The 26524-nt window shown below is 38.3% G+C and overlaps 1 protein-coding gene across 5 annotated transcripts in view; it reads left to right on the top strand.

The window, feature by feature from the left end:
* CUL4A (cullin 4A) overlaps positions 1–22486 on the top strand; it is a 42582-nt gene extending 20096 nt beyond the window's left edge. For 3 of the 5 annotated variants that reach the window (XM_075136859.1, XM_075136850.1, XM_075136878.1), the window contains 11 exons: positions 2204–2322; positions 4907–5099; positions 6545–6649; positions 8366–8476; positions 8817–8902; positions 9920–10027; positions 11277–11390; positions 12581–12686; positions 18996–19168; positions 19942–20094; positions 20391–22486. In XM_075136859.1, the coding sequence (XP_074992960.1) occupies positions 2204–2322; positions 4907–5099; positions 6545–6649; positions 8366–8476; positions 8817–8902; positions 9920–10027; positions 11277–11390; positions 12581–12686; positions 18996–19168; positions 19942–20094; positions 20391–20486 (1364 nt within the window). In that variant the 3' untranslated portion in view covers positions 20487–22486. The remainder of the gene's footprint in view (positions 1–2203; positions 2323–4906; positions 5100–6544; positions 6650–8365; positions 8477–8816; positions 8903–9919; positions 10028–11276; positions 11391–12580; positions 12687–18995; positions 19169–19941; positions 20095–20390) is intronic. The other 2 variants (XM_075136869.1, XM_075136885.1) reach the window with 2 other exon arrangements.
* Positions 22487–26524: the final 4038 nt, after the last annotated feature.

The following is a 26524-nucleotide window of genomic DNA, read 5'->3' as shown; positions in this document are numbered from 1 at the left end:
GTCTGGTATCTTTGAGCTCCATCACGTCCATGTTTGTTAATACTTTCAGGTTGTTACACGTACCCCTTTCACTTCTTGCTTTGTCCCCTTTAAGGATAGACATGCTCACAGTTTTCTCTGAACTGCTCTGGGAATAAGTTATTTCACTGTTTTCAATACATTTATAAAAACAAGCGTGATCACTCCATCTTAGCTATTCTTAAGCTTATCATAAACAGAAGGTAAGAAAAATTAATTTTTTGTTGATATATGTCCATTTTGCTTTCTCTTTAATTCAAGTATTATTTTTAAATAACTTTTCCAGTGACACATTTGTTTATCAGTTGGCTTAACCAGAAAGTATGTGGTCTTGTTTTACCTGAACTTTTTCTTGGTTTTTAATGTATATGTACCATCCATGTAAATGTGGAGAAATTTGTACATTTTTCTACTTACTACGTTTTAGGACTGTAGTATTGTTGGATCAGCTTTTGCATTCTATGTCTGCACTTAAAAAAAAAAAAAAAAGAAAAAAGAAAAAAAAGTAAGTCTAACGTCATTTGACTTGCATAACTTTCTGCATTCATTTGATCCAGGCCACATTGTAATTTGCTTATAACATCCTAGTATTCCGTGCAAGTAGAAGAAGATACTGCCTTTTGTAGGTTTTGTTCCTTAGGAGAAGGCATGTGATGTAGTCAGTTTGATGCAGGGGGGAAAAAAGCTTACAAATGCAGAGTATGTATAAGAAACTTTTCTCTTGTATTATTACAACTGCCATTGACTAGGTACTGGTGGGTTTTTTCATTGTGAGTATAATAAATTTTTCCAAGGCTGTGGCAGTGCTTTCTGGAAGTTGTGTGAAGCCTTGTCTCAGAGGACTTTCCTATATGTCTTTTTCATTTGTCAACTATGTGACAAAATAATTATTTCAGTCACACAGCTCATATGCCAGAGGAAGAGGGAAGTTTAAACTTTATAATCCAGGTTATAACAAAGCAATTAGCGTATCGGTGTCTTTACGTGAATAGGAGGTAATGCTTGGATGTGATGGAATGGGCACTTCTTAATTCCCTGTTCAGTGCCAAAAGAACATCATTTACATGTGTAATCTGTCATCTTACATAAAGTATGTACATATTTCTGATATCTCAAAAGTTTAGGCATATCTTAAAGTTTAGGAAATCTCAAAATATCATGCAAAAGTTTACCTGACATCATTCTTGAACATTGGTTGCCTTTCTGAACGTGTAAGTTATAATATACAGTGAAAATATTTTTAAGATTAAGAATGTAGTAGAAATGGGATAAGTCAGTAGTTATTGAAAATCCTTTGCTATCTAATACCATTTAAAAATTGGAATTAATGCAGTATATTTTGTGAAGTAGGACAGTTGTACAGTGTCAGCTACACTGATGATATGAATTGTCAACCTGTAAAATCGAGCTTTTTGGATTTTAGAAAATGCCATAAATCTTTGATGCTACCTTCCCCTATTACTAAAGCCTCCGTCACCAACACCAGACAATGTATCTCTGATAACACTAGGACTATATTCATCATACTCTCAAATGTAAAAATGTGTATGTAGTTGTTATGCTTCATGTTTTGCCTTGAGCTTTGCTTCTCCATTCGTTAGTCCAAGGCCTAGTCTCATGTAGGGTGAATTGATAAAGGCAAAAGTTGCTTGAAAGGAATTTGTAGTCTTGTGTTACTCCATCTGTATAAGCACAGACAATTCATAGCACGTTCTTAATCTAAAAAGATGGCTTACCACACTCCACAGAAAAAATATTGCAAAGTATTTATCTTTAGTTTAAATTTGGGGTAGTTTGCTTAGCTTACTGTTTCTGACATTCTTTAGAGGTTCTATGATATCTCTTGATAAAACTGTACCCTTCAAATCGAGCACTGTTCATAAACATTCTGCAAAAGGCTTACAGTCCACACCTTGTTGAGAAATAGTTTTAAAATAGTTTTCAGTTGAAATAGTTTTAAAATAGTATACCATAAATCATTTCAGCCAGTTTAAACAAGGGGACATGTTAACCCTGAGCATATCAGTTGCTTTCAGAAATGTAGTCTTAAGAAGTTCATGCTTTTTAAGCACACTGGAGGATCTTGTCTTTTGATATATTTCATAGAGATTTTTCTAATGTATTTCTAACTGTATTTATTCAGCTGTGTTCAAATTTGCTCTTCCTTCTAATTTTATTTTTTTAGGACTTGATAACCTGCTCGATGAAAATAGAATATCAGATTTGACCCAGACATACCAGCTGTTCAGCCGGGTAAAGGGTGGGCAGCAGATCCTTTTGCAACATTGGAGTGAATACATCAAGGTATTTCAAAGATCTCTTACTAATGTCAAAATTTGTGCTGTTACCATATATTTCTTCTATCAAAACCAAGAATAATATCATGTAGGTGTACGCATCAAAATTCTGTTTTAAGCAAATACGGGGAGGGATGTTAATGCTTCCCCCCAATAACAGTCACATGATGAGAAACAGCAACACCTAAGTTTGGGTTTTAAATTTCTACTTGGAAATTGCTTTCCTTACAGGTTTGAATGTTATACAAGAAGTTATTTTGGTTTGCTTTGCTTTTAAATACAGCCACATGCACAAGTGTTTAGAGTATGCTGGATTGTACTACGTGTTGTGCTTTGCTACAAATACACTCAACTATTTACATATCTGCAAAATCAGTGGAACATCAGAATGTAGCTATTCTACTGCAGGTTAGCAGTGCTACCTGTAACCAACCTACAGCAATGCTGATTTTAAAATAGCAAGGAACACTCCTCTTGAAAATAATCCATCATCAAAGTCGTATTTAGATGCTTCAGGTTTGTTTTGCTAGGCGTAAAATGCATGTGATACACTGCCCCAGAGAACTTGCACTCTAGTGCTCTTGCAAGATGAAAACAGGAAAGCTTCACAGAAGATATTTCTCTCCAGAGTTGATAATTCCCCATGTGGTAGTTCTCTCCTGAATTGACCATCTGTTCATTGACCTTCAGGACTAAGTGCACAACATCAGTTCATTTCAGAGGTGCCTTTCCTGCACACCTGTGTCTTGAGTTCTGCATGGCGCACCAGTGTCCAGCTCACGCGTGTGGGACAGTCTCCCCTCTGCTCCCAGAACCGAGGTGGAGTTTGCTCCACAGGGTGTCGTCCAGTCTCCTCATAGGCAGTCTGTGGATCCATAGGCAGCTGGGCCAATTGAACAGCTTGCCATGGCCAAGAAGGAATATCTTTCTTCTTCCTTGCTCCCAGATCACACTCCTGACTTAATCCTTGTGCTGGCTGCCACTCCATAGACTCTTGTGATCTGTTTTAACACAGTACCTGAGCAAGGTCAGTTTTATGCCACATTTAGTGAGCTAAAGAGGCTCACAGAAAAGTCCTGGTGCTGGCCCAAGGAAAGAAGCAGGAGTTTGGGACAGGTAGGAAAATAAGGGAAGGGGGACCAGAACCTCTCCTTTCACAGCAGCAAGTTGTTAAGTTGGCTTATCATACCTTATCTTGCAGAATCAGACCTTTTATGGCTTTGTTTTGAAGAATTTTTTTTTACAGACTTAAAAAGCTAGAAACTATTTTCTACAGTGTCAATAAATCTCCTCCTTTCAAACATTCTGTATGACTGAATGCATTAAAGTGAGACTTCAAGAACTTAGCTTTTATCTTGTGAGCCAGTGTAAGAAAAAGCACAGAGAGCATGCCACATAACTGGGGTGAAGGTCTGTGCTCTTACCTTTTTATTATTTCAGAGGTGCCACTTAGCTTTCTGTATCTCAGTTTGCCATTTGCAGAATGGGGGGAACGCCCTGCAATTTATGAACGTAACTGGTAGAGACTGTGAGATGTCCAAATGCTGTGTTAATGAAGGGGAAATTGTGCTAAGGGTAAGGTATGATGGAGACTAGATGATATTCAGAGGTCCCTTCCAACCCAAACCGTTCTGTGATTCTGTGATACACATATTGAATCTAAGGACCTTGGACAGCCTTGTGTATTGCTTCACTCTGAAATGTTACTTGAGAAGGATCTCAATGAAAGATAACAGTGGATAACTAGATATTGAAGTGGAAATTCTGAGGTTTGCGAGGGATTTCTTATCTCTCTTTGACTGTTGTTGTGGCTAACATACTTTAGTTGATGAAAATACACCAATTGAATACTGTTCTGCTGTTACTGTGCAGATGTTCCTCTTTATCACCTTGGAAAACTGGTCATTCTGTCTAGTGTTACTAAGCAATTGTAAATTGTCCGGTAGGTTAAAATCCTCCCGTACAGGATATTTTGGTTCACTAGACAAATGGTATCGTGTCTCTAACTTAAAGATAATAAGTGTAGGAACAAGAAAAGTAAGTCAAATCTGTGGCTGCTTCTTGCGACTGGGAAAGATTTGTTTTATTGCAAATCAGCTAGGTTTTTTTGCTTTTAAGCCCTTGCTGAAAGAGAGATCTTGGAGTGATAAGCAGCGGTTGAATTTTTGCCACCTGTTCCATCGATAGAGCTCCCTAGTGGATTTAAGAAAAATAGTGCAAAGTTTCCCATTACACTTAACATTTCTGAGGCAGTTTACATATAATTTCTTTTACATGAATCATGTAGTTCTGTATCTAACTGTAAACTTGCATATCATACAGTCATGTCTACTGTGTATTTTTTTTTAGCTTTTGTCTTAAATGTATATAATCTTTAAATCAAACACTAATGTTTTAAATTCATTAATGTGTGTCTGAGTTTTTATTTTAAATTTCAATGCATCTCATTTTTTGAAAACTTGAAGTCACATAAGTAGCTCTGTAAAAAAAATTATTCTTTCTAATATAAATTTTATAAGGGTGAATGTGTCTATTGGGGGAGATAGGTAGCGCTCTGAAGTATTTTATTATCAAAAGTGTTTGTTTTACAGAACTTTGGGACAACAATAGTGGTTAATCCTGAAAAGGACAAGGATATGGTGCAAGAGCTACTAGATTTTAAGGATAAAGTGGACCATATCATAGAAGTGTGCTTTCAGAAAAATGAAAAATTTATAAACTTGATGAAGGAGTCCTTTGAAACATTTATCAACAAGAGACCAAATAAGCCTGCAGAATTGATAGGTACACAAATATTTTTCTGTAAAATATCTCAAAAATCTATAGAAAGCATGATAAGATAATGCTGCTGATTGTGCTAGTGCAATCTTGGTACAGTGATGCAGTACGCATTCTGCTTTAGGAGACTTGTTTTTGGGATATGAGGCAAAAGTTAACCTGGGAGCATTGCGGGTTCAAAAAGCTCGGGTGTGCTGTTAGGCGTGCACGCAGTGTCCTGACGGAGCATGCCAACTTCTGCTGTCCCTCCGCTCTGCTTCCTGCACGGTGCCTGGTGCTAACAACGGCTCAGAGAGCGTGATGCTGATGCTACGAGTGGAGTAAATGCTTAGGGGAAAGAGGAGCTGTGGCAAAAAAAAGGGAACTGTTTTTAATTGTGGTAGTAGAGGAGTTCTTTGGATGTTACGGATCTCTCAGAAAGGACTAAGTACAGCCCATCTATCTGCCTTGAAGGCTGAGGTTGGGAGAACAATTTTAAAGCCTTCAGATATAAGGAGTTTTAACAGAGAAAAGAATTTTATTACCTTGAAGGGGGGGAACTAGTGCTCATTAAGGGGAAAAATAATAAAAGCATCTTAAAAATGCTATTACTGGGTTTATCCCTGATCTGGCAAAAGCTGTTCTGACTGTTTTGCCTGCAGCAAAACTGGAGCTGTGACATTTTACACCGGGAGAGGTTCCCACTACTTGGTTGGTTGTTTTTCCTCTGTACGTTTTTTTGCCTTTATTCAACTTATTTTGTGCCTTCCTTCTAAAACCAGCTTCATGTAGGACAAATTGCACAACCTAGTGATACAGGTTAAAGCCATGATATGGGCTGCTGTCATTTGTGGATTGTAGTGTTTCAGCTCCTGCAAAGGTTTCCTTCTTACACAGAAGGTTGTATAACGATACTAATGCGGCTTAATAAATACTTAGGTAAACTCATGGCTTAACCTTATTTCTGGCATTCTGAAGCTACCAACTTGAAAGCATTGCTTCTGTGTAAATTTTGGTATGCTCCTACCAAGGAGCATGAGGGACATGGTAAAGGTCTACAAAAATATAGTCCTCTTCGTGTTCTATGTTTCTGTTTCTCATAATATACATTCATATGCATTGTACACTTCCAGAACATTGTCTTTCAACAAGTAATGTGCTTTCTATGACTATAACACAAAATGTGGGAATTTCTAATGCATTAATTTTAATGATTATACTGTATTCAATTTTTTTCTTGGACAGTTCCTTTTTTTGTGATATTTTTCAATTATGGCAGTAGTACAGTAGGGCTCTATCGCTCCACTGAACACAGGGATGGGAAAAGGGAAAATAGAAAATTTAACACTTATCCTATATTTTAACATACAGTAATATTTAACATATAGTAATATTTCAAGTGGGAGATGCTTAAGTTGGTTATTTTAGATTTTTTTTTTTTAAAGTTGTTAAACTGTTTTATTTATTTGTAGCAAAATACGTGGATTCCAAGTTAAGAGCTGGTAATAAAGAAGCAACAGATGAAGAGCTGGAAAGAATCCTTGACAAAATCATGATCATATTTAGATTCATTCATGGTAAGAAATATCAGTTTACAGTTGATGCAATTAAAACTGTTTTCCTTGCTACTAGCAGAACTGCATTCCTCTGAATGCAAGAAATCTTTTTTAGCATGGGTTTCTGCTTGACTTGGTCTTAAATTCAGGTTGCCTTACGTCTGAAGGAGCACAATAAATACACCAGGGAGGACAAGTTACAAACCTTTTACAGTCTGTGAGTAGAGACCTAAGAGTTAGAGCTGTTGGTGGAAGTTTTTTTCACATAAATTAACCATATAACTTCATGGTTGTGTTGTAACCACAACCTCTCCTTTAATGACAGAGAACAGAAAGGTTAGTACAGATTTTCTCTTCCCTGCCCACCTCAGTATGTTATAGGTGCAAAGTACATGAAAAGCCAGCAACTCATGACTTGTCTCTTCTCATCGTGGCTGAGAATGAACACAGAGGAGGGCTCAGAATAATGGGAGAAAATGTTATTGCTGTGTTTTATTGCCTTTGAAATGCACTTCCCTAGTGTATGTCCCTACCTGAGCAAAACCCTTGAATGTGTTAGGAGAATTTTTTTTTTTTTTTGCTAGGTTAGATATCAGAAAAAATATGTGATTGAGTCCAATAGAGATGCTCACTGTTTTGAGGGAAGTGTATGCTGGGCTGGAATAAGCAGGAACTACCCAATTCTGTATTAGTTTGTTCTGAGATCTGTGGGGTTCTTTCCTCATAAAATCCAAAACAAGTACAATATAATGGGAAAGCAGACAAGAAACCAGTCATAAAGTAGTATCATTTGCATCATGATTTTTGTCAAATGCAAAGGATATTGGATGGAGGTGGTGAATGAACACAGTATCACTGGCAACTTGTCAACCTAAGAGATTAACTTCTGTTAATCTGAAACTTTGACCAACTCTTTTTCTCTTAATATTTTTTGTAGTACTGAGCTAAAAGTGCAAATGTATTTTGACCTATCTAATGTTTAAGAGTCCTTTTAAGAGCAGATGATAATTAGTAGTTAGGTTTTGGGCATTGGACTTTTTGATAGTATCTTGATGCTGTTTCATGAAACAGCACTTTACCAGGGGGCAGGATGGAGAAGGAAGAGTATCGGAGGAAGTGCTGCATTGGAAGGTGTTTGCAAAGAATTAGGAGGGGCTAGTGTAGGCAGCACAAATAGTGCCTTGAGTTACAGTGAATTTCTTCCTCTTAAAAGTGAAACAACTTTGCATTATCAACAGAAAATATTTGCGGAAGCTCTGGTTTAAGGTCTGAAAGTTTGTCAGTGCCTGTATGACTTTATTTCAAAAAGCTATTGGCAAACCAAGTGAGAAGACTTCTGTCCATTTTTCTTCACCTTAGGCTTTTAAAGATTATTTCTTTAATACATAGGAACCCTTTTTCTTTTTTTAATTTTAACAAATCAGACCACTAGAGGGAGAATGTTCTTCTGGACCCCAGAATAATTTCATGTGATTTGTAGCTGATCCAATGGGAAATATAAGGCAGCCCGTGTTCCTGCGAAAAAAAAGAAAGAAAGAAGTAAAAATCTTGCGAAATATGTCAAGAAAATAATTAAAATATAAAAAGAACAAGTTGTCTACATGTTTTTCTTCACTGTTGCGTAGTAAATATTGTTCTGCTGATCAACATGTCATGAGAAAGGCTTGTGTCACAAACCTGAAGTGCAATGATGTATGATTTCAGTTGTATTTTATTTTCGTTTCAATTTCGATACAGGTAAAGATGTGTTTGAGGCGTTTTATAAGAAAGACTTGGCCAAAAGACTGCTGGTTGGGAAAAGTGCATCAGTAGATGCTGAGAAGTCCATGTTGTCAAAGCTTAAACATGGTAGGCACCTTTAGATGTGTTAAATTTTTATTACTTTTTTGGCATGTAAATTGGAATCCTTATTTTCTCATGCTTTAAGAAGTGACAAGCCAGATTTTAAGTCATAGTTGAGCATATCACAGCTTTCATTGTGCTCAGTGAGAACTATTGTGCTGACCTCTTAGATATACGACTGGTTCATTTAATGTACCTAGAGAGGAGCAAAATCCTTAAAACATGTACCTAGTTGTGGGTGCTCTGGAGCCTTGCAAATCTGGCTCAACTGTCTCAGGTTAAACCTTTATTGCTTGTTCTGTGCTTCTTTGTAATCGTGGGATCTTTGCTTTAATTTGTGTGACAGAATGTGGCGCTGCTTTTACCAGCAAACTGGAGGGCATGTTCAAGGACATGGAACTGTCAAAAGATGTCATGGTTCAGTTTAAGCAGGTACATTTAGCTTGTGTTTGTGTGCTAAATTTTCAGTAGTGACGGGGAAGCACTTAATGGTGTTATACATTGGATTAAGCTAAAACCAAATGAAACAGCTTTTGAGCAGGTCCTGGTCATAGTAACAAAGTCTATTTATAGAACAGAATTTATTTATTGTGTATCTATTCAGAGATAGTCTTATTTTATGGTTTTATTTGTTTCCTTTTTAAGTAAATTACAGTCTAAATACCACGTAGTAATTTAGTTGTCTAACATACTTTAAAGTCCATATCCCTTCATTCTGTAAACTGTTGCTTCTCTGATGAATTCTTTGTGAATGACCCACACCAGAGAAGCAGCCTGAAGGTGCAGAGAAACCATGTATGTCTCAGCCCCAAACCTTCCAACCTGTTGGTGACCGAGGGAATGCTTGGAGGAAATACTGTATATGCTCACCCTGTTGTTGCACTTCTCCTTGGGTACCTGTTCTAGGGCCTTACTGAAGACAGGGTACTGGGGAAGATCTGATCCAGGATACCTGCTCCTGTAATAAAATACTCTAGTGACTTTTCTGTCCCAGACTTTGCAGCCTGGCTTGACTGATGCTATGCTCAAATTATAAGAAAATGTATTGTCTAATAGATGTGTGGAAGTCCCAGAGGATCCTTTTTGATTGTACAGTTCTTGCCCTGGCTCCTGATTAAAAGCTTTTCTTTTGCTTTATTTGCATGTGATTGAAGTTCCTTTGACCTTAATACCCTGTAAAGACAGTAGCTTAGGATACTTCAAGGCATGTTGTACTTTTCTTTTTACTTCCAACCACTTGCTGTGTTTTGAAACTGGAGATGGGACGGGAGCAATAAATAGTCATGAAATTCAAAATCTTGGTACAGCATGTCTAACCAAGGATGTGGCCTGTAGAAATTTTTCATTATTCTACCAACTTTAAATTTCTAATTTAAGTATATATATTTTCTAATTTAGCATGCAACAGTATGTGGGTTGTTTTTTTTTTTTTTGTCTTTTGTATTTTAGTATATGCAGAACCAAAGTGACCCAGGAAATATAGACCTGACAGTAAATATATTAACTATGGGATATTGGCCAACTTACACACCTATGGAAGTCCACTTAAATTCAGAGGTTAGTGTTTGAATTCTCCTTCTAAATGCACTTTATGGAGCGGAATCATAATCACTATTATAGGGTGAACTAATGCCTTCATTTAATGTTTTTTCTGCTAGATATTTAAGAGGTTTATCTCATTTTAAAGATTCCAAAATTGCAAAAAATGAAATGTAGTGGTTAAAATCCACTTTTTTGCGGTGATTGTTTAACTTTATATGGTTTTTTTCACCTTTATTATTATAATAATAATAATCATAATCATCTAACATTGTAGTCAAGCACTTAAAAGTTTAAAACTGGACAGTTCACCTTAATTTAGTCAATCTTTAACTACATTGGTTAGGCATTTTGACCTAGCCAATAGTTATGTTACTGCATGTTTTTTTTTTCCTGTAAGACCCTTCCTCTCTTCCCTGCAATGTGTCTGACAAAACTAGCCCCTGCGTTTAAATGGCATTTGCATGAAAAAAAATTGCTTCCAAGTTCAGCAATTTTTTGCAAAGCTCCTATCAGTAGTGATTTAAATTGAAATATGTATTTGGAGTCCTGTTTCCTGCAATACCTTGCTTGATCTGAACAAGCACTTCAGAGACTAAAGGTGTTAGCAATGTTCCCATTCAGTTCAGAAGCTGTGGAAGCTTTTGTGCTTTTGCTCCTGTGGCGTCTTTTCCTCCATAGCAGACTACTTCGGAATGATACAACTTGAACAACACATCATGAAAATGCAGGGGTAAAAATCCCTTGGAAATAAGAGGGTATAAAGTACTGGAATTAAACTTGAATCTATATAGGGCAAACTAAAGGAAGAATTTGGGAGCAGATGGTAACGATCAGTGTATAGGTGTGAGATGTATGCTTTTTGTCCTGTGACTTCTTAGTTGGATGCGAAGTCCAGGACAAAAATAGTATTTATTTTAGAGGTTTAAAACCCCTTATGGGGGGGGAGGTATTTTACTTACATTATTAAAAAAGAAAAACAAAAAACGCACACCACCACCTTCCCCCCCCCCAAAAAAAAAAAAAAAAAAGGAAAAAAAACCCAAACAGGGAAGTTAAAAGCTATACTTGAATTGAGGCTTTCTTTTGTGCACGGTAGTACCGGTGAATGTGAAAGCAGAATTTTGCTCTTTGGATTTAGTTTTTCACACAAACACTTACTATGAAGCATTGTTGAGAAGAACCAAAGAGATTACATATGTGAAATCATGCGGCATCACTGCACTGGTATAATACTAATAAACTGTTTGATCTCTTTGCTTTACAGATGATAAAGCTTCAAGAGGTATTTAAAACCTTTTACCTGGGAAAACACAGTGGTCGAAAGCTTCAGTGGCAGACCACTTTAGGGCATGCTGTCCTAAAGGCAGAATTTAAGGAAGTAAGTTTGCTTGTTTAATGCTTAGCCTGTTAGGATAAAATTTAAGTCAATTATTTGGAATCTAGTCATGCATTGTATTTTTTATAAAGGTAGTAATATTTTTGTGGAGGAACAATTACAATTCCGTATTGTTATTGTGTATAGAAAGTAGGCTTTTTATAATTAAATTGAAATACTACCTAGCTCACAGAAGACAGTGTAATACTTTTTGGTAACATTTGTATTTGTTTGATAGGAATTGTTGCTCATTCAAATAAAGAAGGTTGTAATAAAGCAGTAAATTAATGAAAGAAAAAAGTGCAGCATCTTTTTATTTTTAATATGGACTTGTTTTGATCATAGAAATAACCGGTGACACTTCTAGAATGCTTCACTGATACAAGAAGAGACTAAAGGGTGTTAGTGATGTAATGACTGTGGTTAAAATTTAAATGCTTGTTGAATTATTTAAGTCTTAAATAACCACATTGTTTCTTAATGTGGTTTTGTTTTGTCTCATGGAGTATCTTACTAATGCAGCTTAATTGAGCCAGAGCAAAGAGCCCCAAAAAATTGAATTCTTTTACTAACTCATTATGAATATGAAACTTAGATGTTTAGGCATTATGTAAAAGTAAGATGGATAGGTTTGTAGTTGTGGATTGACAGAGATGTTTACAGCTGTCTGAAGAGTTTGAGTTATTTATTTCCTTTCCATTGCCTGTTTGTACAAACATTGTGCTACTGATAATACTGTCACTCTGTAGCACAGTAAACCAAAATTATCTTTTGTTTCTTTCATATTTGATCCAATGCCGAGATTTCTTTTGTATTAGTTTGCTCATCTCTATAAAATGAAACTTCGGTGAAGTATGAAGAGATTCACGATTGATGGCATCAAAGCCAGAATTTCGTATACTGTAATTAAAATGAAGTAAATGATGTGAAGTAAATACAAGGCCATTCTAATGAGCTTCTGCTGTGTGCTGTATCGCTACTGTTAAAGTAGCAAAAAAAGAGGTTTTAAAAATATCCCGTTTCCTTGATACCGCCTTAGGTAGATTCTTCTGTGTGCTAGGCATTCTAAAATGCACATGTCGTCTTCTAGAAATAAAAAAAGGATGTATAGCTTCTGTAACTTGTCGAGTATGGAGGATACAATGGAAATTGCTTTGAATATTACTTCTAATTATTTGATATTTCTTTTTTAGGGAAAGAAAGAATTTCAAGTATCGCTCTTTCAGACATTAGTGTTGCTTATGTTTAATGAAGGAGATGAATTCAGTTTTGAAGAAATTAAAATGGCTACTGGTGTAGGTAGGAAGAATACTTTTTGATTCTTAAATTTTTTCATCAAGTGATTGCCAATTATGATTCGGTATGTAAAGGCCTAATTTTAATAAATTTGCCATGATCATTAGGACAAACTTTACGAGCCAATAGTATATAGACACCAAAAGAGAAGATGAAAACACTATGCTGGTACTTCTAGTGTAGATAAAATAGATGCTTCACAAAATTAATAGTAAGAGCCGTGTAGCGTGTGATACTACTAACAACCTATTAGATTTACAAAATGTATCATTGCAATTCTTAAAATTCAAGTGATGATAAAGACTGTTGTGTGTACAGATTATTTTTGTTCTACTGCAGTTTCAAATATTCTGCTTTGAAAATTATCTGTCGTAGAATACTGTCATTTTGGGGTGATTCGAGAGAGTACTTTCAATTGAGCTGTACCGAGAGCTTGCCCATCTGTTTTCCATTACTGTTGCTGGAGTGCCCCATTTACAATAGGTCTGATTTGTTAAGAGCAGCAGTGTCCAGTAGGGCATATACTTTGTAGCCGTCTCCCTCTGCACTTGAAACCTGAAGGCAGAAAGGGCAAAGAAAACTGAGGAAAAGTATAGGTTTCTTTTTAGCCACCTGCAGTATCTGCCTTCTGTGTTCTTATGCTCTTGGGTGGGATTTTTTTTTTTTAATTTTTACACTTCCTTGAAATAGTTACAGCCATTGGCATTAAAAATGATAACGCTATCATCTCTGCTCTCTGGAACTTCTGCATCAACCACCAGTTCATACCCAGTAGCCCTTCACATGTTGAATCTTAATATCAACCCAATACAACAACTGCTGAAAGAGTATTTGAACCCACAGAAGTACTAAAATATTGTAAATATATTTACTAAAATACTGTAAAATGGGGATATTGAGAATCCCCGTGGTTCAGAGTGATGCATTGCAGAAGGCATACAGCCCAGGTGCTCCAGCGTCTCAGACTTGAAGTTTCAGGTTGCTTAGTCACCCACTCCATTAACACTAAGGGAGCTGAAGAAAACTCACGCCAGCATGAGTGATAAGCATCAGGATCATCCGGAGAGGCTCATTACGTCAGAGTACAATGGTTACAGAACAAACATAAGTTCACGCAAGCCTGATCCAGATACTGCTTTCTCATCTTGTATTGCTGTACCTCGGAGCTTGCATTCTGGCCGCCTGACAGCAACAGATAAAATCTGCTGCATGGAAATCCATTACATTATAGCACAATAGAAAGGATTTCAGTAGACTGTTTTTAAGGCAGCTGGTTAGAATTGATTGATAGTTGGGAGCTATCTATATTATGTTATGTCATTGCACTGAGTGCCACGTCTGTGTTTCTCTCTCCTGTGGGGAAATAGTGTAGGAATGCAGGTAATGGGGATAGTTCATGGTCCATGGGGTTCCCTTGGGGCCAGGATGGATGACATAAAATCTCTGTCTTCCCAGGCTTTACCTACACAAGGCATTTGGAGCTGCTTTAGAGAGGTCCCATTCCCACCTAGCAGTCTCCCCACTTCTAAAGGAGAGGAAACACTTATGGCCAGAAATTATCTCAAAAATAGGTCTGACACTGCGCCCTTCCTGCCTCCTGCTACTTGGATGATCCTTTCGCTCATCGGTACCCTGCTGAAGGCTGGTAACCCTGATAGTTGGAAAAGAACAGAGATTCAGTTACTAGAAAAAGTAGCTGAATTTGTGATGCAGTTGCTTCGTGAATTGACCACTAAGGGCAGCAGTGCTGATGGCCAGACTCTCAGAGACTGACCTGGATGAACCAGAGGTCCTGGATCATGGATACAAATAACATAGGACATGGTAGAAATACTGGAAGGCAAAACCTGGGCATTAGGGTTGCCATAGAAACCATTTCTAAATGTTCTAAACACCATGTGCAGGGCTAGACAGGCAGAATTGTAATGTATGCTTGAAAAAATGACGTATGGAAGAGGGTCTAGATTTATTAGGAAGTAGGAAAGCCTTTGAAAAAGGAGGAACCTGTACAAGAAGGATGGGCTCCATCTAAATTCAAAGGGAGTGAAGCTGCTGGCACACTAAAATGTTTTAGAAAGTCTGTAGGGTTTGTCAGACTTCTCCCTCCACCATCTAAAAATAACATAGTAGATCCAATAAGAGTTCAGAGAATGGGAATAAAGATGGAAGGCATGGGACAGCTTCTTTAGAAGGAACTGTTAAATGTTAGGACAAATCTAAATAGACCAAAAGGTAAATAGCCACAGAAGGCAAAGGCAGGGACTGGGAGAATGAAGAGCCGCCCACTGTAGGAGAAGGTCAGGTTCGAGACCATCTAAGGAACCCGAAGGTGCACAAGTCCATGGGACCTGATGAGATCCATCTGCGGGTCCTAAGGGAACTGGTGGATGAAGTTGCCAGTTCATCCATCATATTTGAGAAGTTGGGGCAGTCTGGTGAAGTTCCTGCTGACTGGAAAAGGGGAAACATAACCCCCATTTTTAAAAAGGGAAAAAAGGAAGACCTGGGGAACTACAGGCCAGTCAGTCTCACCTTTATGCCTGGGAACATCATGGAACAGATCCTCCTGGAAGCTATGCTAAGGCACGTGGAGGATGGGGAGGTGATTCGAGACAGCCAGCGTGGCTTCACCAAAGGCAAGTTCTGCCTGACCAACCTAGTGGCCTTCTATGATGGAGTGACTGTATCAGTGGACATGGGAAGGGCTACAGATGTCATCTGTCTGGACCTCTGTAAGACCTTTGACACGGTCCCCCACAACATCCTTCTCTCTAAACTAGAGAGGTATGGACTCGATGCGTGGACTGTCCAGTGGGTGAAGAATTGGTTGGATGGTTACATCCAGAGGGTAGTGGTCAACGGCTCAATGTCCAGATGGAGATTGGTGGTGAGTGGTGTCCCTCAGGGGTCCGTGTTGGGACCGGTACTGTTTAATGTCTTCATCAATGACATAGACAGTGGGATCGAGTGCATCCTCAGCAAGTTTGCAGATGACACCAAGCTGAGTGTCAGGTCGACACGCCTGAGGGTAGCTTTCATAGTGAAAGGAAACTCCTATTTGGGATCCCCAGGTATTCCACATAGTCATTAAAGATCTGAAGAAGATGAATACTGATGTGAAAGAATTTGATGCTCATTCCTTTGGAAGGTCAAATCTGAAACTTCTAAAAATGTTTAAAAAGGATCTCACACTGTTGAACAATTAGGAGATCAAATTGCATCCAGTGTTGATGAATATAAGGATGTCTGTAGTGGGGAAATAACCTTAACCACACGTTAGAGATTGGCTTTGTTAGGTATGACTGCTCAGGAATGAAGTTGTGCAGTCATTGTGTCCCCTGAAAACATCAACTGAAAGTTCATCAGAAGGGCAAAAAGCGTGCTGGTAACTTTTGAGGAAGTTATTGAGAACAAAGCAGGAAGCATCATCGTGCTTTGTGTGCTTGTATTTGGATACTTCATAAATTTCAGGATAGCCCATCTTTGTAAGCGTATAGTAGAATTAGATACGGACAAAGAAAGAAGAAGAAGAAATATGAACAGTAACGAACAGTTCCCATGCAGAGGATGGAGAGTTCATCTCTTAAACTTGGGGCATGATAGTTTGGAGAGAAGTGAAAAGGAGGAAATACAATAGTCTGTAGAGTTTTGAATGGCTTAGAGACGGTGAATAGTGAATTCTCTAGCCATCACAGTACAAGTATTCAGGGATCTTCTAGCTTCTCCATTTGTTACTAGCCAAGTCAAAGAACCCATGTTGGGTGAGGTAGACATTTTGGTCCGATACATGTAACATATAATGTAGTTGTTCTCAACTGAAACGGAGTTAGCTGCCTGAGATTAATGGCAGGCCTTAAAGTGCTGATTCTCAAACGTCAAATCAACTCAAATTAAGTCAGCCCCCAATTTCTTGCACGTATGTTGATTTTTAATTGAGAACACGGTAAAGGTGAACATAAGTTATATTCTGCTTATTTAATGTGTTCCTGTGGACCGCTTACTATATAAGCATCATAAATAATGTACTGGAATGAGGTGTGAAACATTTGGGATTTTCCAGTGTTATAAAAATCTGCTTAGCAAGTTTGGTACTCTTTCTTCTCCTGTTGAAGCAGCTTTAGCAGTGCTTCCATGGGGATTCGTCAGGTCAATCAGTCATGTCTCCCCAGCTCCCTGCTGACTGCAGCGGAATGTAGTGCCAGTCAGGTAAACATTCGTTTGTTTCACTCAGGAGTCACACTGCGCTTAATATAAAGAAACAACCAGTCAGTATGGCAGAAATCAGTAAGACAGTATGACTTAAAACTTTGAGTCGCTTAAGCAAGCGCTTTCACAAAATAAAACCTAGCAATTTTTGTTCAGTGCTGCACCTGGCAGGATAGGACAGCCACGGCCAGAGTTCCAGTTCTTCAGTACGTCTTCCATACATTCATAATCTACTATATGTATGTTACAGAGGTGAATATGATATATTCTGTGGTTCTGCTGTCCAGACACTTACTCATTTATGCAGCTTCAGTATTACTTACATTGCTGTGTTTACAGTATTACAAGTTAGTTTTGTAAATGTCTTGCACTTAAAGTAAGTGGGTATCTGGATATCAAAACCCCTGCGTATTGAAACGGTCTGGGCAACTAGTCTCTACATGCATTTCCGACTTTGTCTATTGTATCTTTGTATTCCATTGCCATCTAACACAAAATACACATACTTTTGGGTGTCAAAAAGTCATACTCATATGACTTTTCCTCATGCTAAGTAGAAGAGTACCTCATGGGTGATTACCACATTACTTAAAAAAAAAAAAACAACCCAACAAAAAAACCCCGAACAAACAAAAAACCAACAACAAAAACCAAACAAAACATCACGTGGATTTCTGCCCCTTTGGGATATCACTGTCTTCATCTGCATTAACTGGCCATAGTTGGAACTTGTGTTTTCCAGTCACTGTTAGAATAAATTATCACCAGTCTCTTTAAAGAGATGAGACTCTCTCTGGTACATTAGTGCAGTTAGAAAATGCATAAACTGCCACTCAGAGAAAGAATAGTTACCTTTTCTTTGGTAACCGTGCTTCTTTGAGGTGTGTTGTTTTATAGATAGATAGATAGATAGATATACACTCCATGTTTTTACCTGCCTTTCTTATTATCAAGAAAGCCTCTAGGAGCTGTAGGTTTTACTTTTACTTCAGTGATTGATAGGTAACTGCAGATTCCTTCCCTTTGGCATACTGTAACCTGCGACTTAGCATGCAGGGCAGAAGCAAAGCTCCAAAGTATACTGAGTGTTTTTAACAGCATCCTTGTGTTTGGACAAAAACACAACTCAACAGTCTGCATTTACTGAAGGTGAAACACCCAAAAAGTGTGAAACATCATAAATGCCTGTTTAGTCAATGTGGTTTAAAGGTTTTTCTAGTAATCATAGAACAGCTGGAAGTTTAAAAAAAGGAAAAGGTCACTATGTGAAAGTTAAACTATTTTAGAAATAATAATAGTGTTAATCTTTTACTCAGCTACACTGCACTTCAGCACTAGATTGCAAAACCTTTCTTTCGATTTTTAGACTAAAACTCTGTTCAGGAGATCCGACACATTTGGTGATAATTTTATATTGTGAGTAAAAGTATTCTAGAGACTGCAGAGGCTGTTCTAATGCAAAATCTTAATACAAGACTTTGCAACATAATTATTAGAATGTTTTAGACTTCATTTTATCTACTTGTTCAAATGCTTTTAGCTTTAAATCTTACTAGATAAAACTTTCCTCACCCACTTGTTTCTACTACTTTCCTGTTGTGGGGGAAGTTTGCGAGTATAATAACTGTCAGCTCTACCTTCTCAAAACCATCTTCCTATCAACGGAGACTTCTTTTCTTTTTATTATATATTTTCTGGTGTGTGTTAAAAATAGTGATGAAATCATAAAATGGGTGGTTTGAGTTTCTTGTCATCAACTGATTTTTTTTTTTCCCCTAAAGTCCTGTTACTAACAAACAAAACTAAAGCAATAAAACCAGGCTCACGTTAATGTGAAATCCTTTCTGAAACTACTTTTGGATAGAAAGCTCACTGAGATGAGCCTGAGTCTGTCTTCCTGACATGTACAATTCATTGCATGCTCTCAGCACCTGTGAAAGAGACCAAGCTCGAAGGCTGTAGGTTGTTACCTAATTGCAACTTAGCTGGAAGAAGGCATTAACATAAAACCAGTAACTTTTCAATTGCATTTCTAGATTAATCACATGAAACTCTTCATGTTAATGTGTTGTTCTTCTTTCTCCCATACTTTGAACTTCTCTACAGAGGACAGTGAATTAAGAAGAACCTTGCAGTCTTTAGCTTGTGGAAAAGCACGAGTGTTGATTAAAAATCCAAAGGGCAAGGATGTAGAAGATGGAGATAAATTCATCTTTAATGGTGATTTCAAGCATAAATTGTTTAGAATAAAGATCAACCAAATCCAAATGAAAGAAACAGTATGTATTTATTTTTTGCATTCATTCTGTTTGTTAACTATTTATCCACGTCCTACATGGAGAGACAGAATCTCTGCATTTCCCCTCATAGTTTTTGCATATGGAGAAAGGAAACAGATACTTAATTTTTTTGGTAGTCAGGATGACTCACAGAGGCAATAAAAATTTTAACACTCATTGAAATCGAAACAACTTAGGTTCCTTCCTGTGCTTGCAAATTTAAGTGCATATATATTAAACTGATGGGATCTTGTAGATGTTTCAGTCCATTTTAGTAGTTTTCATGTTATGGCTGAAGTGTTGGTACTATATTGAACTCATGAATCAAATGTCACCATGTCACTTCTTTTCTTTATTTAGCAGGTAAGAGAGTTACTAAAGGCAGGGTTGTCCCTGTTTTTGCAGTGGACGTCTTTGTTGTGCTTGAATCCCAATTCTTGACACAAGATGGCATGTTTTAATTAACATTGTGTTGTTTCCTTTCCTCAAAAATCTGAAGTGAGTTTTTAAGATTTAGTTTAATTTATTGAATAGATTTAAAATAAGGCATACGTTATTTTTTCCTTTACGTTATCCTTAATTTTATCTTTGGCTTGCTTTAGCAGTACACATCAGAATCACTTAGTTGTTAGCATGCAGTAATGCATGCATCTGTCTCAAAAATGAGTAAGAATACATGAGTTTTATTTCATTGGAAAGGTTACCTATAGAAATATAATTGATAAAAAAAAACAAAAAGGTGATATGATTTGTGGTGTTTTATTGTTCTTTAGGTCGAGGAACAGGTCAGCACAACCGAAAGAGTATTTCAAGACAGGCAGTATCAGATCGATGCTGCTATTGTACGAATAATGAAGATGAGAAAGACTCTTGGTCATAATCTCCTTGTTTCTGAATTGTATAATCAACTGAAATTTCCCGTAAAGGTAACTGATTTTGCTTTTCAAACCATCCTAGGATTATCTAAAAATATGTAATATATTTTTCCATTCAGCTGGTCCATAAGAGTAAGAAAGGTGAAATATGTCTGAATCAAATCCAAAGATTAAGGTATTAAAATGAGTGTGTGAACAGAAATAAGCCAGAGTGTCAGTAGGAAATATATGTAGATATTTACTATGGTGCATTTTCTTATGTAGCTGTTAGTAGTCCTATTTTTTAAAATGTAATGTAAATGCAAATACATTTTTAACTGTTTTACTAATCTCATCTTTTCTTGTAGCCTGGAGACTTGAAAAAGAGGATTGAATCTCTCATTGACAGAGACTATATGGAGAGAGACAAAGACAACCCCAATCAGTACCACTATGTTGCATAATGAAGAGGAAATAATTTTACTTAAAAAAAACAAAAACAAAAACAACAAAAAAAAACCCAAACCCAAAAAATAAAAACCAAAATCATCCACATATATCTTCAGGACACTGAATACCTAAGCTGTCCAGACTTTCCTTTTAGCAGATTTCAGGTTGATGTATATTATTCAACCAGCTGCATGCACTACTGTGGAAGAGAAGCAAAATGACATGTTAACTGATCATCCTTGTCAAGACTCCTTACAAATTTTAAACGTCATATTTTTATTTCTTTTAGTTACTCTTTTGTTCTTTTGGGTTCTTGAAAATTTAGTTTTACAGTTTTGTTTAACTCTGTCATTGAAGTTGAATGGAAAAGTAAAATTACCTGTGTGAGAAATACTTCTGTGATGGATGCAAGTCTGGTTTCTTCATTTATGTGTTCCTAACTGCATCCATGAAGACCCTATATGCTGCATTCTTTAGCTACAGTGACAACTTGGGTAACTTTTTAAAAACCCTTAATTGATGAACACTTATGTACAAGCAGTGTTGTTGAAATACACTGAATTTTTGAAATTATGCACCATAAAAACCCTTAAACTTGTGTTCAGTTAATTTTCTTTCAAATTATTATAAACTTCAGTCTGGTTTGGATAAATCAGGTTTTGAAGTGAGATCCTTGAAGTGCCAAGAGGACAACTGTGTTCATGTGTGTAGTGAGTTGTTGGATTATTTAGCTAAAATATGGATTATTATTTTATTACTACTTCTGCTGGCTTGGGTGGCAAAGATTAGATCGGAGTCAAAGAGACCGTACCTCATTTTAGGGCAACTAGTGTTTATCACTGTTTATATAATTGCCGTAACATTTAGTTTTACCTTTAAAATAATATACAGGGAACCTACTGTACAGCGTGCTCCACTTTAAAAAAACAAAAAACTTTTTTTTTTAAAAAAGACTTTTATGGTCTCAATATTGTGAAAGCATAGTTTTTTGTCTTGAAAGACTAAGGATTTTGTGAGTACTTTGTTACATATTGTATATATGTAAGTTGATTTGACTTAAAGAATGAAAGACACTGTAGATCTGTTAGATAATTGTAACTATAAGGAAGACACCTTTTGTGGTAACGCTTACAAGACACTGTTTATTTTCCGGATTTGCGTACTGGTGTATTTCATTCTCAAAAAGAGCTACCAAAGGAGTTTTGATCATGGCATAAATGAGAATTTAACTGAGCAATATTTTCTTGAGAGAGATACCTTACTAAGTTTATGTAACATGGGTTTTGTGCATCAATTAAAAGGCCACCACCTCTTCTTAAAGTAAACATGCTAAGAGTTGACATCTTGTGGATTTACATATTAAAGTCCGTGTTCTGTCATCTGGTGTCATTAATTGTATTGCATTCTTCTGAATTATTTTTGTTCCCTTTGTGTTTAGAAACTAAACACGTTTAGTTTATTGTATTTAAAACATATTTAATATTGTAATTTAATGTAGACTTATTTTAATATTTGAATCTTCAGTTAATGCAAATAAAATCTTTGATGCATATTAAATATTAATTTCTTAGCCTTTGTGAGAATGTGGCACTTCAGTTTATTTGTGCAGTTTGTTCTTTAGTGTTGATTATACCATTCACCTTGTAATTCACTTTTTGTGCATATGGAAGCCGATCAGATCCATCTTACTAGACGTTTAAAGCAAAAAGCAGCATGTGCCTCACAGAAATGCCATGGGCAGAGGCTTTATCCACACAGAAAGCTGGCAGCAGCGTGCAGTAACTGGTATCAAGCAGTGAATGTGTACTGCCTTCCCTTTCTGAACCCCAGCTTCCTGGTTCGACAGATTAAAAGCAGTGCTGTTATCCTGAAGATGACTGAAGTGGTTCTGCCTTACGAAGTGATGTTAATTGATTAAAAGTGCTGAGATGTGTGGTTTTTCTTAATTGCCACAGACTAGAAGAATTTGGCCAAATTACTCCGGTACAGCAATTAAAAATGAGTTGTTCCACGAGCAGTGGAAATAATGAAGCCTGTCTTTCTGTGATGTATGCCCTTTGTCTCCTACTGTATTATCCTCCCCAAATCACCTCAAGCAGCAGTCCTGCAGAGGGTTTTTCTGCTTAGTTCTGCCTTTCTGCTTGTGGGAGCATTGGGTTTGTTCTCTTTTATCCAGTTGCTGATCTGCACCCACCCCCTTACCCCCCAAACCTACAGAGAATGTAATGATCTCTGCAGTTTTTTTACTCTTCCAAAATGGTCTGAAAGTGGCTTCAGAGATTCAAAAGCTATGGGAGAGGTGGACAGGCCAGGTGATCATGATCTCTTTTCCTCAGGTCCTCATTTTTAATTTGATTTCCTCAAATTTCTCTTCCTGGGATTTCGTATGTGCTGAACCAAACAGGTAAGCAGTTAGTTTATTAGTCAGCATGGTAATCACTACTTCATAGCAAAATGGCTGCAAAAAAGCTGATTCCTTTTTGATAGCTGGTGATAGAATTTGGCTGAGCATCCCGTCTCAACCAGTTGTTGGTTTGATGTTGGCTATTTGGTTCACGTCACCCCCTGAGTGCATTTGTGCCCGCAGGGCAGAGGTTGTTAAACATTTCTTCCTGGACGATCAGCCAGTGTTGGAAGACATCAGGCTGTAGCAAAGTAACAGATTTCCTCTGTAGTGCATCTGTGTTCAGAAGATGTCTTGAAAACCTGGATCTTGGCAATTCAGCATCCTTGGAATAAATTGTGTAGCAGCTTCTATGGAATGACAAAAATAACAGCAGGAATCTGGGATACAGGTAGGGCTCTCCAGTCTTACCAAAACCTTCCAATTTAACTCGAAACTTTCCAATTCAACTCAGTTTAACTTAAACATTCGGATACCTCATCCAGGTATATGTTACATGTATTTAAAAAGCAATTTTCCTAAATGTGACGCCCTGTCATCTAGCCCAACATTTCCGGAGGGAAAGCAAGCGTGAGAATGCAGGCTGACTTGCAGGTGCCTCCCAAGTCTGGCAACTGGAGCTCTCCTTACCGCCAACAGCCTCCTTCCTGCCTGCTCCTTGTGTCCTGTTTTCTTAGTTCTGTATTTTAGCTTCCCCTGTATTCCTGTATCTGAACCTGGGTTTATCGTTTAACTCCCTTGGTCTGCTGCAGCTTCTTTCTTCCTTTCTTTGTGCTATGCATCTTTGAAAACACACCTTTCAGGCAACCTCAGTGCATCCATTTGTTGCGCAGATAGACCTATTTGTAGGTTTATGATCTTTGGCAGATGTGTTGGGGAGAGCGGACTCTGTACTATAACCTTGGTTATCTATTCCTAGCCTGTCTCTTCAGAAGGAAAATAACCCGGTGAAGTCAGATAATACGCAGCAAAAGGCTACAGGAAAAATGGAGTCATGTTTCGTGGAAATTCTTTCCTAGTAGAAATTCCCAACCCGTACTTTGTCTTCCGTGCTAGTGTTCTGCCTTGACTTTACAGAACAGTTTGTGTTGTAGTAACGGCTCCTAGATCTTGTGGGTATTCCCCATGTTCATCCCCATAAGCAGCCATTCTGCATCCGTGGCTCCTCAGGGCCAAGAGGTGTTAATCTGGAACTGCGTGCAGGTTGGTTGGCCAGCAGCTCTGTCAAATAAAAATGCGTAAGGGCTGGATGTGGACTACATTTCCCTCGGTGACAGCACTAATTTGGATCTCCGGGCTGTGTATATACCAGCTTTTACAGAAGCTGTAACTTTATGTTTGTCTATGTCTTACCCTGCTATCAAGTTTGATTGATGTTGGCCAACAAGCTATTGAGCAGTGAGGCTGATGGCCAACATGGTTGCGTAAGACTTATTTCATTAGGAAAGCAGGCTAACAAACACCCTGGTAATATTTCTGCTGACAACGACATAGAGACTGGGGTTTGTGCAGTCTCTAGACCACTATAAAAGGCTTAGTAAGCTAATGATCCACAGCATGTAAGATCAACATCATTCTCTGCTGATAGCCTTACGTTCTTTACTTACCAATTTCTTGCCACAATATTGTTGCTTGATGCAACTTACATACTGATATTAATTGCTCGTTATCCAAGCATATATCATTTTTCAATTTATTGACACCAATTTTCCAGTAGAGGGGCAGACTACTGCACAGCAAGTTTAAACCTGGCATTGGGCCTCCCCCTCTATTTTTTTTTCTGGCAGACTTCAAGCAGTCCGCAGACCTTCCTCCTCTCCCGATGCAGTGATCCTCCACTCCCAAGAACAGTGATCAAAAAATGAGAACAGCTAGTGTCCCACCTCCATTAACCTCAACTCCTCTGCAAATGACTCACTCAAACACTTGACCAGAGCTGTTCCTTATGTCATTTTTCAAGCTGACTAACTTCTGCTTTTGGCAATACATGGCAAGAATGAAGATTGCTAGAAGTGCTGCAGGGAAAACCAACCAAACTAAAATAAAATATTTCCATCTCTAAAAATGCACAAATAAAAATGCAGCATTAAGAAAGAAATGTTTGTTTGTAGTAATAGTATTGAAAAAGAAAGGCAGATCCCCAAGCCACCCTGAAGAGCAAATAAACTTCTCTAGGATGTTTTGGGGAAATACGAAGTGTAAGTGAACCGAGACAAACATCAGGGAAAGGTCATCAAGTTTAGAGTAGCTGGACTTGACTTTAGCAGCTGGTAGTAGCTAAATTGCATTTCAAGTTGGTTCTAAGTAAAAATGTATGAAGGCAGCTCAGGAGCATAAAGGATTCTCTCTCAGAGCTGATTAATCTGGAGTACACTGTAATGAGGAGAAGGATGACATGGCAGTCATTTTGAGAAAGCAGAAGCACCCTGCTATTGGCACACTTTCCAATAGTACTTGAAATAGGATTTTAGTAGCAAAAAAAGTACTTCTGAGGTTTCACATGAAGAAAGGATATCCTTAACAGCTTAGATAACAAAGAGCATTGAATTACAAAGTGATAAATGGCCTGGGCTCTGTATCTCCGTTACTATGCTAACATCTGACAAAGCCGATAGATGAACTTCACCTTTTTTCCTAGTTTATCTCCAAAAAAAAAAAAGGGCTTTCTTAAAACTTGATTATAAAAACATCAGACAACATCAGAAACTATGTGAAGGAGCAATTTATTTTACCCATGCAACCACAAGACATTAGCAGTCCCCGTTTTCGCTTGGAAAATATATGTGCATTGTATGTATACACAGATGCATCACTTCAGAGATAATAGATCATAACTTCCACTGCTTTTATACAGCTGGGACTGGATTAATTCTAGGCAAGATGACTGCACTCACCTTACACTGCCTTTAAACTCAGTGGCAAGAAATATATTCTGGAGGCAATACAGAACTTAGGTGGGTTAATTGCTCACTGAAGCCATTTCTCACCCTCCTCTGTCACCTCCCCTTTAACCCAGGGGTGCCCGTGCTGCATTCCTCACTGGGAACCACCATTAAATGCCTAGAGCTGGTAAGGCTGGCCTGGGCCCTGGTGTTCCTCGCAGCTCTCATCCGACACGAGTTACAGGGGTAAGACATACGGCAGTTCGCTGGAAGACCCCAAACCTCCGAATGCCCATTGCCGCGGGTGAGGACTGGGCAGTGCCCAAGGCCAAACCATCGCCGCCTTCAGCCCACGGCGGGCCCTGACCCCTAGGAACGGAGAAGCCCTGGGCCCACCGGTTAGGGCTGGCAGTGAGCGGGGCCTGTGGCTGAACCGCAGCAGCTCGTGACGAGGGTGTAGCGCACACGCGTGCACCCCGCACGCCGCCACCGGCAGTACGCGCGCACCTGCCCCTGCAGAGCGGCTGTGCACCGGCCGTGCGCGCCGGGGCCACGAGGTGCGATGCGTACACCTGCGCCCGCACCGAGGCACAGGCCCGCTCCACGCGCGTTCGCACGCGTGAAAACCACCCACCCACGTTCACACAGGGAGGTTTGCACACACGCCCCAACGCCCGCGGCCGCACTCACGCGCCCTCGCACGGCGGTGGCGCCGTAGCCCCGCCCCCGGCCCCGCTCGCATCAGGGGCGGCCGTTGGAGCGCGAG

Source organism: Calonectris borealis, chromosome 1 (assembly GCF_964195595.1).
Source record: "Calonectris borealis chromosome 1, bCalBor7.hap1.2, whole genome shotgun sequence".
NCBI classification, from domain to species: Eukaryota; Metazoa; Chordata; class Aves; order Procellariiformes; family Procellariidae; genus Calonectris; species Calonectris borealis.
This window is presented reverse-complemented; position numbering and strand designations above follow the sequence as displayed.